At 34.9% G+C, this 17,710-nt stretch overlaps 2 protein-coding genes across 2 annotated transcripts; both read left to right on the forward strand.

Annotated features, from left to right (window-relative positions):
• The first annotated feature begins 3,731 nt into the window (after window positions 1–3,731).
• Window positions 3,732–4,367, forward strand: LOC141655163 (receptor-like protein EIX2). The gene has a single exon (XM_074462253.1). It carries the CDS (start codon window positions 3,732–3,734, stop codon window positions 4,365–4,367), a length of 636 nt encoding a protein of 211 aa, XP_074318354.1.
• An 8,154-nt stretch (window positions 4,368–12,521) lies between these two features.
• On the forward strand, window positions 12,522–16,420 carry LOC141655164 (protein FAR-RED IMPAIRED RESPONSE 1-like). The gene is made up of 6 exons (XM_074462254.1): window positions 12,522–12,734; window positions 13,212–13,690; window positions 13,960–14,025; window positions 14,258–15,093; window positions 15,317–15,407; window positions 15,995–16,420. The coding sequence occupies exons 1-6, from the start codon at window positions 12,692–12,694 to the stop codon at window positions 16,418–16,420; spliced, it is 1,941 nt and encodes a 646-aa protein (XP_074318355.1). The 5' UTR covers window positions 12,522–12,691.
• Window positions 16,421–17,710: the final 1,290 nt, after the last annotated feature.

The following is a 17,710-nucleotide window of genomic DNA, read 5'->3' on the forward strand; positions in this document are numbered from 1 at the left end:
CCAACTGATAAGGCATGGAGGGCTAGTGAATGTTTAGAGTTGGTGCATGCTGATCTTTGTGGCCCTATGCAGACAGAGTCATTAGGAGGAAGTAAATATTTTTTATTATTTATCGATGACTGATAGGATGAGTTGGGTATACTTTCTGCAGGTCAAGTCTCGAGTCATTTGAATATTTTAAAAAATTCAAGGTTATGGTAGAAACTCAGAGTGGTAAAAAATTGAAATGTCTGAGGACTGACAGGGGAGGTGAGTCTACTTCCAAAGATTTCACAATTTTTTGTGAAAATCATGGGGTGAATAGGGAATTGACAGCTCCCTATACACCAGAGCAGAATGGTGTGGCAGAGAGGAAGAATAGGACAGTGGTTGAGATGGCTAGGAGTATGCTTAGAGGTCAGGGGCTGCCAAATGATTTATGGGGTGAGGCAGTATCAACTGCAGTGTATATTCTAAATATATCACCTACCAGGGCCATTCAGGATAAAACACCCTATGAAGTTTGGAAAGGGGAGACCAAATGTGGATCACCCGAGAGTGTTTGGTCGTATAGCATACACTCTAGTGAATTTAAGAACAAAACTTGATGAGAAATCACAAGTGTGTGTTTATTGGTTATGCTACATGTCCAAGGCTTACAGGCTATATAATCCACGAAAATGGAAGCATTATAATTAGCAGAAATGTTATTTTTGCTGAGGAAGAGGTCTGGGATTGGTCACAGCAGATAGAAAATCAAAGGGTGTTCACCTTTGAAGTTGGGAATGATTCACAGGAGGATAATAACACACTGATCGAATGTTACTCCACCATCACTCCTGCAAAAGTCAAGATACATCCAAGATTCATCTTCATCAGATGAGTCAACACCAAGGAAAATGAGATCATTGGAGGAAATTTATGAAACCTGTGGATTTGCACTTGTCATCGCTGTAACCAACTCATTTTTTGAAGCCGCAAAACAAAATGAGTGGCACTTGCTATGGAAGAAGAAATCGAGTCTATTCAAAAAATAAAACCTGGGAATTAGTTGATCCTCCAACCGGAAAGAATATTATTGGGTTGAAATGGGTTTTAGAACCAAGTTCAACAGATGGGAGCATCTGAAAGCACAAAGCAAGACTGGTAGCCAAAGGGTATGCTCGGTGGAAGGGATTGATTTTGAAGAAACATTTTCACCAAAGGGGCAAGATTTGAAACAATTAGGGTAATTCTTGCCTTGGCTGCTCAATTTAAATTGACAGTGTTTCAGTTTGATGTCAAGTCAGCATTTCTCAATGGAGAATTGCAGGAGGAGGTATATGTTGAACAGCCATTAGGTTTTGGCAAGGAGAAAGAAGAATACAAGGTCTATAAATTAAAAAAGGCCTTGTATGGTCTTAAGCAAGCACCAAGGGCTTGGTACAGTAGGCTGGATGCTTTCCTTTCTGGTAATGGCTTTGACAAAAGTGAGAATGAGCCTACTCTGTATATCAAAAGAGCATCTAAAGATGAGTATCTTGTGGTGTGTGTGTATGTGGATGATATTATTTATGTCGATTCATCACCAGAGATGTTAGATGCATTTCAAAAAGATATGATGGAAGAGTTTGAAATGACTGATCTAGGAAAGCTCAAATACTTTCTTGGATTGGAAGTCAATCAAAGTGAAGATGGTACTTCTCTCACGAAGAAATATGCAAAAGATCTGTGAAGAAATTCGAAATGGAGGAATGTGACATTGCAATTACTCCAATGAATACTAATGAGAAATTGCGAAAAATGATGGTACAGTCAAGGTTGATGAAAGAATGTACAGGAGCATTGTAGGTGGATTAAACTATCTTACTCACACAAGGCCCGACATTGCCTATAGTGTGAGTGTGGTGTCAAGGTTTCTGCATAATCCAACTAAGCAGCAGCTTGGTGCAGCAAAGAGAATTCTGAGATATGTTGCAGGAACTTCTGAGATGGGCATCTGGTATGAGGCTTCTGAAAACTTCAAGTTAATTGGGTTTCTTGTGATTGGCGGGAAGTTTGGATGACGGAAAAGCACATCCGGTTCGATCTTCACTCTTGGATCGGTGCAATCACTTGGAGTTCAAAGAAGCGGATACGATAGATCATGTCATCAACGAGGCGAAATATGTTGCCTCAGTGCACTGGAAGACGGACTATGTGGTTAAGAAAGTTGTTGACGATTTGGGAAATGAGCAGGTGAATGCTATCAAATTTGGTGTGATAATAAATCTGCAATTGCCATGACCAAAAATCCGAAAGATATCATGCAAGGACAAAGCACATTGAAGTTCAAATCATTACATCGAGGACTTGTCGTGAAAGAAAGGTAGAGTTGAAATTCATGGAACCAATGATCAATGTGCAGATTTGTTCACAAAGAGTTTACCTCAGGTCAAGCATCAATTTTTCATGGAGAAGATTGGCATTAAGAGTATTTGAATTAAGGGGAGGTATTGGAATATAATTCAAATATACTCTTAATTAAAAGAAGTTCTATAATTTAGTAATAAATTTGTTAGTGGCCTTTAGGAGTGGCCTTAGTTAAAGTTTGTTTCCTGCTTTTTAGAGTTGGTGAGTTAAAGTATGTCTCCTGCTTTTTAGAGTTGGTGGGAGAGTTGGTCCTTGTTCTCAGGCACTCACATAATCGTGCATCATGGAGTCAGCTACTCCATTTTCTTTTTCTATTTAAGCAGTGTAATTTATTCCATTTAAAATGCAAGTGATAGTTTCTCCCTTCTTTTCGTTGTTTGTGTGCAAATAAAACTTCACAATATTTCTGGGTAAAATACAACATTGTTCACATTGACCTCTCGTCCAACTTTCTACATGGTGCACTTTCGGACTCCCACTTAGATAACCTCTCAAGATTAGGATATCTAGACCTAAGCCTCAATGTTGTGGAGTGGAATATTACTTCTAATTGGTCACCGCCATTTCAACTAAATGAGCTCCATATGACATCCTGTAAAATCCAATCTCAGTTCCCACGGTGGATTGATGAGCAAACAAAGGTCCAGGTGTTAGATCTTTCGGATAATAATATTTCCGGAGGGCTACCTCAATGTTTCTCAAGCAATCAATTGACTAATATAAATATTTCTCACAACCGAATTATGGGTCAAGTCCCATATCTCTCATATAACTTGCTTTCAGGGTCGCTTGTACATCATGATCCTTCTGCTAAGAATGATACGTCAGCAACTCCCATATGTCAACTTCATAGCTTGTGGTTCCTAGATCTTCAGATGAATAACATTTCGGGAGGCATTCCTGACTGTTGGAGTGCTTCAGGATATCTGGGTTATATAAACTTAGCTTCTAACAATCTTTCAGGGATTATTCCCTTGTCTATGGCACTTATTTCGCAATTATCATTTCTAAAATTGAGTAACAATTCTCTTCAAGGCCTGTTTCCTCCAACACTAAGTACTAGTTCAAGCTTGCAAATTCTGGATCTCGGTGAGAATAAGCTAGATGGGTATATACCAAGTAATTGGGGAGGAAACACTCGTCTAGAACTGCTCAGGCTTCGTGGAAATCAACTTGTCGGTTCTATTCCACCAAAATTATGTTCTATCCATACACTCCAATTCATTGACCTTTCCCTCAACAACTTGACAGGAGGCATACCTCGTTGTTTTGGCCATTTACTCCTGATGGAATCATCTAATGTGCACGGGCTTTCTTCTTAACCGGCTTATTCTTATACCGAAACCGAAGCTGATAACATTATGGTAGTTATGAAAGGAGCAGAACTACAATACACCAGCACTCTCAAGTATGTTGTAAACATAGACCTTTCATGTAACGCCTTGACAGGCACCATCCCTGAAGAGATCACAAACCTATCAGCATTGATCGGTCTCAACTTGTCTCACAACCATCTGACTGGGAATATCCCAAACAAGATCGGTGAAATGAAATCATTAGAATCCCTCGATCTATCAAACAATAATCTCTCTGGCATAATCCCATCAAGTCTCTCTGTCTTAACTTCGTTAGAATCCCTCAACCTGTCCTACAATAAACTTCATGGACAAATCCCTACCGGAAGGCAACTACAAACTCTTAATGACCCGTCCATTTACGAGGGAAATCCGAGATTATGTGGCGATCCTTTGCCAAACAAGTGCAGGACCAACCATGGTGAAAACCAGCCTATACAAAGACAAGAAAAGTCGGACGTTTGGGATAAACCAGTGTTGTATTTGGTGATAATGTCGGGATTTGCAACTGGATTTTGGGGAGTAGTGGGGAGTTTGCTGCTTAAGACGAGGTTCAGGTTCGCTTTCTATGTGCTCATGGGAAATGTCGCGGATTACTTGTATATTCAAGTTATGATAAGGCTCAACAGGCTCAGAAATTAACCTGATTATCATCATATATATGAATGCAATTTCTCTGTTGAATACAGAACAGTTTATGTAAGCCTTTGTTTTTATTACATAAATTTGTAATGGTGACTAAATTAGGATGCAATTTCAGTTCTTATATAAATATGCAATGGTGACTAAATTTACTTTAAGTGTTGAATGCTAATAACTGTGATATTTGATATTCCGTAGTGTTACTGTATTAGGTGTTACTTATACTATTACCCAATACCCATTCTCACCCCTGACTTCAAATATATGTTCAAATAAATAATGGGTACAGACAGAACTACGATGTACGAATGTTCCATAAATCCTATTATAAAACAGATTTATAGATAATTGATTGTTGTAGACTTGTAGGTATGAAAAATGAATGTATGATATGGTTAAAGAATAAAATGTGTATTTATACAACTGAGTTAAATAATACGGTGTATTAATCAAAGTACCTTAGTGTAATGTGTTTTCGGAAAGTATAAGACTGTAAAAGTTGATTATCAAATTATTCAAAAAATTGTTATTATTATATGAATTATGTTGACAGAAGTAGTAACATAGGAACTAATCACAATTTCTCCAAATGCGGCACCTATGATTTGCAGAATTTGTCCTTGAGTAATATAATAATTGTTAGGGTGCAAACCCTTGTCCCACATCGGTAGAATAAAGATGGAAGATCATCTTTATAAGTGTCCAGAAAATATAATAGTACGAGGCCTTTTGGGAAGGAGCCCAAGAGTAAATCCGTGAGGGCTTGGCCCAAAGCGGACAATATCGTACTATTATGGGTTGTGGACACAGATGCAGCAGAGGCCCAACACGGGGATATTCACGCTTCCGCACAACAATTGGCACCAGAGCTAGAGTTCTGATTTGGGATCTGCTTCCGCTGTAATTGTATTTTAGGCGTTAATTTGGGTTTTGTTGAATTATGGGTGGAAAGATTTTGGGAGCGAATATTTTGAAAGTTGACATACTTTTGGGTTTGGTGAGTTTGTGGAAGGAATGGTAGTGTTGGCGGTAAGGTGGAGTTTGCTACTATACAGGTCAAGCTAATGGATCCTTCAAGACAAACTTACAGCTGTTTTTGCGTCTCAGTGAGGCAATTTGAGTTCCAGGTGGAGCTATTTGGCTTCTTGAAAAAGAGCTGTTGGGATCTCATAAGGGGTCATTTGAAACTTCGACGGGAGTTTGTTCTATGGAGCTTTTGGGTTGGACTTGGTAGTCTAACAATTTGCATCTTTGATGGAGGTGATTTGTGCTCGCATAGAATGGTGTTTTTGGTTTCGACATGGGTATTTGTTGCCTTGGTGTAGGCATGTTGGTAGTGTTCGCGACACTTTCTTTTGTACCAAGTGAGACATTCTGTTTTGTTCATGGCGTTTGTGTCCTTCTATGGGGCAATTTGGTACGACGGTACAATTGGCCATGAAGTTTGGAGGAGATTTTGTTATGGAATCTAGTGTGTGTGTTTTTTGGTACACCGTTCCATCATTAGTGACGTTGGTATCTCATATATTTGTGTTGGCGTTTAGTAGCTTTTGTCCTGTTCGGAGTTTGCTACGTTTGGTCTTCCTATTAGTATGAAGATATATGGTACTTGGTACGTTTGGTAGTTGCAGCTTGCTACATTTGGTACTTCGTATATTTGGTCACGTTTGTTGCACACTTGGTTCGTTTGTCCATTTGTGAGTTGTGTTCAAGTCAGTGGAGATTACTGGGACAAGTAGTGACTTGAGGATCGACTCAATTAAAGCTGATTTGGGTTTAGTTCATTTTTGGATAATTCAAGTCAAGGTGGAGATTGTTAGGAATTTGTGCCTTGAATTTGTGTCGAAGACGGATTAAGCTAAGGCGAGACAAATAAACGAATCAAAGAACAGTGAAAGACAGGCCCGTGTGTGGTGTGAGTCGCGGACCTGACTTCATCACGTATGCGTGAATTGTTATGTGAACAAGTGCATTGCTATCTTGGAAGTTAGTGGACATGGGTCCCACGTCATTTCCTAATTGCTTTTGGTCATTCTTGTTAATATTCACGTAGGATAGTTCTTTGGTGAGTTTTGGTCTTTTGCTTGTATTAGGAAATTAATTAATTAATTAATTTCCTAATTGTCTTTGTTTCCTAATTAGACTAGATCTTTTATTTAGGGTGGAATAAATCTATATAAAGACCCTTGTATTAGTCTAGGTCAAATCAAGGAGGTGGAGATAGTATTTGAGCACAATCTTATGAGAGTCGATTTGTGAGGTTCCTTCCGGAGAGGAAGTTTCAGTTTGTTCCGGGCTCAAGTAGATTGGCGTTCTTCTGTCTTTAGAGATTGAAGGAGTCTGTTCGGATCTTGGCGGCCACAAGATCATTTGTCCTTCATCTCGTTTGGGTAGTCTCTTTTGTCTTTTTGAGATTACTATTTTGTTGGTAGAATAGGGTATATTTTTGGCTCATATTGAGCGCGTGTATACCGGTCTACTTTTGTACTATTATCTCCACAATAGTGAATTTGCTCTCCTTCAGGGTGGACGTATCCAGTTATTTTACTGGTGAACCACGTATATCTGTGTGTCACTTTATTTATTATTCGCTATATTTTGTTCTTATCACCCTAATCAACTAACTATTGGGTAACGGGACGCCTCCGTTACAACAATAACATGATTGGAGGCACTCTGCCCTCCTGGCTTGAATTTGTCGATGCGACTTCTTCCGTCATTAGAATTTTTAAAGTTGAGTAACAATTTACTTGGAGGCCTGATTCCTCCAACATTGGGTACTGGTTCAGGCTTGCAAACTCTGGATCTTGGCGATAATAAGCTAATTGGGAATATACCAAGTAATTGGGGAGTAAAAACACATCCTAGTTTACAAGTGCTCAGGCTACAAGGAAATCAACTCGTCTGTGTTATTCCATCAACATTGTGCTCTCTTCGTTCTCTTCATTTTATTGACCTTTCCCACAACAACTTGATAGGAAGCATATAACTCATTGTTCTGGCCACTTACTCCAATTGGAATCTAAAGGAATGTAATCCTAAAACGAATACTCCGTATTTACATATTCTATTCTATTAAATATGTAAATATTCGTTTTAGGATATATTTTATATATTTGTAATTATTCTGTTAGGTTTCCTAAAGTTGATAGATTATAGTTGTACTTGTATAAATACTTTGTTCATATGAATGATAATGCAAGCAATTACATTCCTTTAGAATCATCTAATAATGTGAACGAGAGCTCCTGGCTTGGCGTTGGGTTGTTACCTATCCCATTTTTATGTCCAATCTTGTGTCTCACTACCTTAAGATCTTGTGTCGTACATATCATAGTGCTCTTATGTGTCAATAAGAGAAGTGATGAGACACAAGATGGGACACGAAATGGGACAGAGGAGTTGTCTCCTGTGTTATTCAGTATCAGTTTTTGACAATTTTGCTATAGTTATCCAATTTTTTTATCTCTTGTTATACAGACTAAGCTCTATTTTCACGAAATGGGACAGAGGAGTTGTATTTGACTCTCCTGTGTGTTCTTGGACTTCTTATCTATAAGGAATATAATATTGCTATCATTCATCCGTCTTCAAATAAAGTTCCTCTCGAAAAAATGCTTCCGTTGTACCTCCCTCTCAAAATCCAACTCTTTCAATCTCTCAATTACTCTTATTTTCATCTCTCGAATGAATTCTTTCTCCAAATTTACTCTTATCTATTACAAATTCGGATACCTTTTTATCTTGCCACCGTACAAGTTACACTGCTTCTCTTTTCTCCCTCCCCATACTTAACCGCTATGATCAAATTCCGGTTCCAATATCCTTGTCTACAGCTGACTTCTTGTGGATCAACACTACGGCCTTTCTACTTCTCAAGATTGTCTTTTCCCTCCGGTCGTCCATCTTGCGGGGGCGTATAAGGAATATAATTGCTATTATAATATAATTCACAATATGGTAATATTGTCTAAGATTATAGTAGTTTTTTTTTTTTTTTTTGAGAGAAAAGAACAATTCATTAATAGAACGTCATACGACACTCACAAAGAATAATTATAATCAAAAACAAATCTAATGGAAACCAAAGAAAAATAAGGAGTCGTTTGGTTCAAACATTAGGTATAGAATGTAATGGATTCTAACTGAGGTATGAAGTTAGAACCCTATATATGTTTAAAGTTGTTTGGTTCAATCCGGGAATGGAAATAATAATGTGTTGGTGGAATGGAGTTGGAAACTTGGGGAGAGATGTGGGTATGGGATTCCAATGGATTGGAATGGAGTTAGAATCTATCAGGTATCTAACTTCATTCCAAAATGCTCCAACCAAACATTGGAATGGACTGAATCCATTCCAATCCATTCCAAAAGGTCAAACCAAACACCCCCTAATCTATCTATATATATATATATATATATATATATATATATATATATATATATATATATATATAGAGAATTAGGATCACATGAGTCCACCCTATCTTTTTGAGTCTGTGAGTCCATAATACAATATCACACGTTATACTACACAATATCACACTTTCGCTTTCACACGTTATACTAAACAATATCACAACCGAAAAAAAAAGTTTTTGAAAAAAAAATTCGAAAAAAAAATTGTGATATTGTTTTGTAATACAATATCACACGTTATACTAAACAATATCACAGCATACATTAAAATTTTTTTTTTTTTAAAAAAAAAAAAACAAACTTTTTCGAAAAAAAAAATTGAAAAAAAAAAATCGTGATATTATTTTGTAATACAATATCACACGTTATACTAAACAATATCACAGCTAAAAAAAAAAAAAAAACGGAAAAAAAAAAAATTTGAAAAAAAATATTTGAAAAAAAAAAATTTGAAAAAAAAAAATTGAAAAAAAAATTTGAAAAAAAAAATTTCGAAAAAAAAATTTGAATAAAAAAAAATTCGAAAAAAAAAAATTTGAAAAAAAAAATTTCGGAAAAAAAAATTCGTGATATTGTTTTGTATAGTGCGTGATATTGTGTTATGGACTCATGGACTCAAATATATAGGTGGACTCACCGGATCTTGCCTATATATATATATATATATATATATATATATATATATATATATATATATATATATATATATATATATATATATATATATATATAGAGCAAAGTTCTTCTAAGTCCCTTTTTTTTTTTTGAGTCCATAAGTCCCTCCCACAACCCTTGGATCATGCATGGTGGAAGGTTGAGATTGAAAGTAAAAAACACACTTAACACTAATTAATTCACTTCTCTCTCTAGTTTTAATAATACATTCACTAATTCATTATCATACACAATTAACACCATATTTTGTCTTATACTTCAAAGTTTATGAAAATTTTGTTAACATTTTTCCTGTTTCGGTATTTTTCGTATTTTTTTTTTTCGAGACAAGTTTTCGACGTTTCGTTTTTTTCGTTTTTTTTTTCGAGACAAGTTTTCGACATTTTAGGATTTTACGAGTGTAATTCTAACGGTAAAAAGTGTAATTTTAAGAAATATTTTCGAGAATTTAGCGTTTTACAAGTTTAACTTCAATCTTTTCCGAGTGATTTTAACGAATAATATTTTGAATTTTTGTCATTTTATCACAAGTTATTGTAATTTAGCATTTTACGAGTGTTATGTTAATGACAAAAAGTGTTATTTTAGTCCAGATAAGTGTAATTTTAGTCCAATGAGATTGTTATTTTTAGTCAAGGAGAATGTAATTTTAGTCCGGAAAAGTGTAATTTTAGTCCGAGAAAAGTATAATTTCAAATCCGAGAATGTAATTTTAGTCCATTGAGAATGTAACATTAGTCCAATGAGAATATGAGAATATGACCAAGTCCATTGAGAGTATAACATTAGTCCAATAGAGCTAAGTGTAATTCTAACAGAAAATTGTGTAATTCTAACAACAACAAGTGTAATTCTAACAACAAAAAGTGTAATTTTAGCGAGAAAAAGTGTAATTCTAGCAAAAAAAAGTATAACTTTAACAGAAAAAAGTGTAATTCCAACAACAAAAAGTGTAATTTTAGCCGAAAAATGTGTTATTCTAGCAAAAAAAAGTGTAATTTTAACGAGAAAAAGTGTAATTCTAACAACTAAAAGTGTGATTTTAGCCGAAAAAAGTGTTATTCTAGCAAAAAAAGTATAATTTTCACAGAAAAAAGTGTAATTTTAATGGAGGAAAGTGTGATTTTAACGAAAAAATGTGTAATTTTAGTCGAAAAGAGTGTTATTCTAGCAGGAAAAAGTGTAATTCTAGCCAAAAAGTGTAATTATAGCAAAAAAAAAGTGTAATTGTAATTCTAGTAGAAAAAAAGTGTAATTCTAACAAGAAAAGTGTAATTTTAACAAGAAAAATTTTTACAGAAAAAAGTGTAATTTTAATGAAGAAAAGTGTAATTTTAATGAAAAAAGTGTGATTCTAACGAAAAAAGTGTAATTCTAACAACAAAAAGTGTAATTTTAGTCGAAAAAAGTGTTATTCTAGCAGAAAAAAGTGGAATTTTAATAGAAAAAAGTGTAATTTTAACAAGAAAAAGTGTAATTTTAGGCTAAAATAGTGTTATTCTAAGCGAGAAAAAGTGTAATTCTAACAACAAAAAGTGTAATTTTAATGGAGAAAATTTTAATTTTAACACCAATATACTCAGATTTTAGTATTTATCTTCATTTGTTGAAGATATACCAAAGAAATGATATAATTCCTCCTCCCTCATCTCGTCTTTAAAAAATTGATATTAGGATCATATTTTACAACAATAACCACCACCATCCTATTTTACAAAAATAGATAAGAAATTTCAAAAAAAAAAAAGAGAAGAAAAAAAAGTAGATCTAAAAAAGAACAAAGTAAAGAAAAAGTCACAAGAAAAAAAAAAAAATGGGGGCGTGAGATTAAAGAAAGAAGAAAAAAAAAAGAAAAAAGAAAAACAAACAAAAACCCACATCTACAACTAAAAAACAAAACAAAAGTAAAACAAACTGCAAACCCACATCACATTCACGTGAGATTGAACAAAGAAGAAAAAAGAACAAAAAAAAAAAAAAAAAAAAAAAACAAAACGGCGGCAGATCTGGAATAAAGAGAATGGGAGGGCGGTGGAAGGTGTGATGTTGAGGTCGTGAGTCGTCGGTGGTGGTGGTGAGGCAGGGGAGGAGAGGTGCGTGGTGAAGTTGTTGTCGCGGAGGGTGTGGTTGTGTTTGTTGTTGTTAGTTGGAGGAGGCGGTGGTTGTGGTGGTAGTTGGAGGATGGTGCGTGGTGGTGAAGAGGGAGGAGACAGCTTGTGGTGTTTGATGTTGGTGTTCGGTGGTGGTGGCGGCATTGGGGGAGGCTGGTGGGAGGCGCGGATCTGGGTTTGTGGCGGAGAGAAAGGAGGGTGGTTGGGGGCGCGGGATCGACTATGGCGGTGGTTGTGGGGAAAGGTGGTTGTGGTGTATGTGGTGGTGGCCGGTGGAGTTGGTGGAAGGAGGGGGTTGGGGGGGCGGGATTTTTTTGGATTTTGAATTTTTCTGATTTTGAAGTGGATTTTTTGGGTATTTGATTTAATTGGGATTTTAGAGAGATGAATGGATGAAATTGTGAGGGATGAGTGAGAAGTTATTGTGAGAAAAAATGTTATATAGTGGATTAATAATTAATTAATGTTGATTAGTAAAGTAGAGAGGGAGAGTGTTTTGTTAGGCATTAATCCCCTTATTTTTGCTTTTAATCTCAGCCCTCCAACTTCTTCATCTAAAGGCTCACAATGAGACTTATGGACTCAAATGTAAGACATGGACTCACTTGATCTTTACACTATATATATATATATATATATATATATATATATATATATATATATATATATATATATATATATATATATATATATATATATATATATATATATATATATATATATATATATATATATATATAGAGCCAAGTTCAAATGAGTCCACTCAAATATATGAGTCCCTAAGTCCTTTTTTTGGCCATTGGATTAGGTGAAACCAAGGGTTGAGATTTGTTTTGAGTTTTACGTTAAAAAAAAAAAGAAATCAACTAATAATCATAATCAATACACTTTTTATTCTCCCAACACTGATTACCTCGTATTCATTAGCACAACTGTAATATCCCTTTCACGTTCAATTGTATTCTTCTCTCTAACCCTTTCTTCTTCCTCATATTACTCCCTAAAAAATTAATCTTCATACTGGTTTAATAACATCCTTTCATCCTTTAGTTAGTTCTTTAATATTTACTTAAATTTTCGACCATATTCATCCTCTATTTAGTTCATCACTTATATTTCATGGCTGATATGGAGATTGTGGCTTATGAGGCTGTTGAGAATGGTAAGATGAGTACTTCTAATTTAATTGTTCTATAGAGATATTTTACTAGTTATCATTGTTAAACGTATGTATAGTTAGAAAAGGAATTGTGTTTATATGAGTAGTAATATTTGCACGGTGTGAAATTTATCTTTATATTTTTTTAAGTGATGGAAGATGAACATGTCGTGTTTGTAAGTAGACATATTAGAAGAGGCAGAGGAAAATAAGTAAGCGAAAAAAAGGTTACAGAACTTTTTTTTTTTAGACGATGGAGGTAAGGGAGACGAGTAGTCGTATGCTTTAGTTTTTGGTTTAGGGTTGGTGACAACTTTTGGCTTTATTAAAGTTTCAGTTGTTTTACATTAGGGTTTTTTAGCAGATTTTTGGTAATTATTATGTTTGTACGTTGGTTTAGTTTCCGTTGATTAATGTTTTTTATTTTTTATTTTGTACTGAAGTTTTTTTTTTTTGATTATTTTGTGTCGTCAGTTGCAGCTGATGTAGATGATGAAACAATTCCACCGGTGTCAGAGGAAGACTTTTGTAAGCAGTTGGAGGATGTATTTACTCCATACATTGGGATGGAGTTTGGGGATATTGAGGAAGCTATAACATTTTATAAGGTGTACGCACTTGGGGTTGGGTTCGATGTGAGAAAATACACAACTAAAAAGTGGCGTGACGGTACTATAAAATCAAAATTATTGGTTTGTAATAGGGAGGGGTTTACAAAATCAAGTAACGAAAGTCCGGGTAAGGAAGAAGATGGAAGTAAGCAGGAGAGAAGAAATAAGCTTAAGAGGATTGGTTGTAAAGCTCGGATGAGGTTATTTTCGAAGAATGGTGTGCTTTTAGTGGACCGGTTTCATGAAGAACATAATCACGAGCTTGTTGCTGTCAAAGATAGGGAGTTTCAAAAATTATCCAAAAACATTTCCAAGTATCACATGGGACTAATTGTCTCAAATTCAAGGGTTAGTAACTTAAAGTTTTAAAAGTTAGAGGTTAAAGTTTCACAATGTACTTTTAAAGTTTCATTAGTGAGTGTGGGTTATGGAGTCATAGTTTTTATGTTGTAAGTTGTTGATGTTTAAATTTTTGTATATTACAATTTCGTAGTTCACGCATAAAGTTCCATTATTGAAATATGTAGTTGAATTTCCGGAAATAGATTTAATGTTTCATAAAATGTGAATTAGACTTTCAAAATTGTCTTTAAAAGTTTCACTGCTATATTTGACAGTTTGCAGACATGAACTGTGTTGAAGTTGCAAAATTTGTCGTTAAAATTTTAAAGTTAACATCTAAAGTTTTAGTGCTCAGTTCAAATGTTAAAAGACAGGAAAGATAATGTTGTAATTTTTTTTTCCATGATCTGAGTTAATGTTTCTTAAAAGAGTGTTGAATTTTTGAATGGAACGGTTAAAATTTCATTGACAGTTACGTTTGTGAGAATGAATTTAACTGGACAGGGTTAAAGTTTGAATGTTCGAGTGTGAATTTAATTTCTGTTCTGACGTTCGTTTGTTAATTCATTGCAGCTGAATATTGGAGCAACAAGAACTTACGAAATGTGTAAGGAGGTTGTTAATGGGTTCCACAATATAGGGGCTAGTTTGAACGACTTCAAAAATTTTCAAAGAGACATAAAGTGTTTTATTCATGAAAGGGACGGACAACTTTTCATTGATCACTTCAAGAGCATGGCAGAGACTCGGCCAGACTTCTACTTCGACTATGATGTTGACGTAGATGGTAGCCTACGACGCGCAATTTGGGCGGATGGCATTGGTAGGAGGAACTACTCTGTCTTTGGAGATGCCGTTTCGTACGACCCTACTTACTCCACTAACAAGTACAAGATGGTTTTCACTCCCTTCACAGGGATTGACAACCATAAACGATCAATAACTTTCTGTTGTGCCCTTATAGCGAAAGAAACTACGGAATCGTTTAATTGGGTGTTCGAGAGGTTTTTGATTGCTATGGGGGGAAAGGAACCAGAGTACATAATAACATATCAAGATCCTGGAATAATTGCGTCAGTACCCGAAAAATTCAAGACAAAGACGGACCTGGTTCGCATGTGGCACATTATGAATAAGGTTCCTTGTAAGTATGGTAGCAAAAGGAAAGATTACCAGGTATTTCTAAAAAAGTTAAATGCTATTGTATGGGACGAGGAACTTGAAGCAGAGGAGTTCGACAATAGATGGTCAGCAATAATGGAGGAACACGTACCCGCTGACATTGAATGGTTTACGGACTGCTATGATATAAGGAGGCGAGGGGTGATGGCGCACTGTAAGGACTTGAGAATGGGTGGTATTATGAGGACGACACAGCGGTCGGAAAGTGAAAACAGTTTTTTCAAGAGGTTTGAGGCGAGAAATGGTACTCTTGTTGAGTTTTGGATGCGCTTTGAAAGTGCTTTGGACCAACAAAGACACAACCAAAAGAGGCTTGATAACGAAAACCGTCACTCAAACCCAAATTTATGCAAAGAAGTTGGCAATAGAGAGTGATGGTGCGAAGATTTACACACATGATATTTTCGAGGAGTTTCAAGAGGAGTTAAAAAATGCAATTGGTGGATTTAGTTGCAAGGGTTTCTTGGAGTCGAACAACTTAGAGGTTACTACCTTGAAGGATTCATTGGGAGGCCGTAATTTTGATGTTCAAGATAACCTGGTATGAGTAATTTAGTACGTTGTTGATTTATTACTTGTTAAGAGGTGTTTTACATAGTTGAAGTATTAGAATTTCATGAAATTGTCTTAAAGTTTCAAAGTTTAAGTAATAAAGTTTTACATAGTTGAAGTATTAGTACGTTGATTTTTTACTTGTTCAGGAGTGTTTTACATAGTTGAAAAATTAAAATTTCATGAAATTGTCTTGAAGTTTCAAAGTATAAGAAATAAAGTTTTACATATTTGAAGTATTAGTACGTTAATTTATTACTTGTTAAGAAGTGTTTTAGATAGTTGAGGTATTAGAATTTCATGAAATTGTCTTAAAGTTTCAAAGTGTAAGTGATAAAGTTTCTATTAGTCATGAAAGTTTCAATTTCATTTGATAACTCAGGGACTTTTGAGGCGAGCTGTTCCTGTAAACTTTTTGAGAGGAAGGGACTACTCTGCAGGCACATAATTTGGATTTATTCCGGTAATGGGGTTAAAAAAATTCCGGAATCTGCAATTGCTAGGAGATGGACAAAGGATGCATTGCGGAGTGGACACAATAGTACAGGGAGTGTACAGATGACATGGATATTGTAGACGAAGAAGCAACTTCAGATGACAAAATTGTGGTCGGAAATTCACGAAACAATTGGGGTGCTTGTTGATAAGGAAAAGGAAGACGTTGAAGGTCTTACTAATTTAATAAGGGAATTTAGAGAGAAGCTGACACCGGTAGGTGAGAAGTTGAATAAACAACAGCAAATGGAGAAATTGCTTGGTTGTAAAGCAAGTAAGGAGATTTCTATACTGCCACCTAAATATTCCAAAAACAAAGGGAGTGGAAAAAGGATTTTGTCTAGTAAGGCGAAGGCCATTGCAATTGCCAGTAAGCCGAAACGCATGTGCAATAATTGCAAGCAAATGGCACACCATGACAAGAGGAACTGTCCTAACCCTTTTGCCGAGCATCCACCGCAATTGTCGGAATCATCCAAGAAGAGGAGGAGGAAGAGGAAGAAGTAGACGACTTGTCGGAAGAGTAGGAATTTTTTTATATTAAAATGTATTCCTTGGAAGTAGATGTTTGTGTAGTCATGGTCTATGTTCGAATTTTTTTATTTTTAAATTTTGAAGTTTATGGTGAAATTTAAGGTAGACAATTTTTGGATTGAAAAATCCGATGCAGTATTGAAGTTTCACAGTTATTCTGTTACAATTTCGAGGTTCAGGCATGAATTTTTAAAACTATTGCTTTGAAGTTTCAACAAGAGTGAGTTGAAGTTTCACAGTTGGTGCATAAAGTTTCAGAATGTGAATAGCTTAGGTTAAAGTTTCAAAAGTTATGAGTTACAATTTTAGAATGTGTCGTCAAAGTTTCAAAAAGTGACTGGATTTTTTAATTTTATCCGTTTGGTTGAAGTTTCAACTTCAGTGAGTTGAAGTTTCAATGTTGACAGTTAAAGTTTCACAATGTGGAGAATTCACTTGGTAGTGAAATATTGCAGGTTGAAATTCCAAAAGTTGTGTATTAAAATTTAAAAATGCGATGTCAAAGTTTCAGTAGTTAAAATTGGAATTTAAATATTACAAGTTTAAATATTGTTGGCTGAAATTTTAAAATTTCTGATTTAAAGTTTTAAAATCCTTCGTCAAAGTTTCAGAAGTTTAGTTTGGAATTTTATTATTACATCCTTAGTTTAAGTTTCAACATGACTGAGTTGAAATCTCAAAGTTGAGGCTTAAAGTTTCAGATTGTCGACTATTGAAATGGAAATTAAATATAATTGGATGACGTTTCAAAGGTTGTGAGTTAAAATTTCGAAATGCGTCGTCAAAGTTTCAAAAGTTGTCTTTGGGATTTTATTATTGTATGTTTGATTGAAGATTCAACTTGAGTCAATTGAAATTTCGAAGTTAATGTTTAAAGTTTCAGAATGAGGAGGAGTCACTTGAAATGTGAATAGATTAGGTTAAAGTTTCAAAAGTTATAAGTTACAATTTCAGAATGTGTCGTCAAAGTTTCAAAAAGTGACTTTGGATTTTTTAATTTCATCCGTTTGGTTGAAGTTTCAACTTCAGTGAGTTGAAGTTTCAATGTTGACGGTTAAAGTTTCACAATGTGGAAAATTCACGTGGTAGTGAAATATTGTAGGTTGAAATTCCAAAATTTGTGAATTAAAATTTTAAAATGCGCTGTCAAAGTTTCAGTAGTTAAAATTGGAATTTAAATATTATAAATTTAAATATTGTTGGCTGAAGTTTTAAAATTTCTGATTTAAAGTTTTAAAATCCTTCGTCAAAGTTTCAGAAGTT

Source organism: Silene latifolia, chromosome 5 (assembly GCF_048544455.1).
Source record: "Silene latifolia isolate original U9 population chromosome 5, ASM4854445v1, whole genome shotgun sequence".
Lineage (NCBI taxonomy): Eukaryota > Viridiplantae > Streptophyta > Magnoliopsida > Caryophyllales > Caryophyllaceae > Silene > Silene latifolia.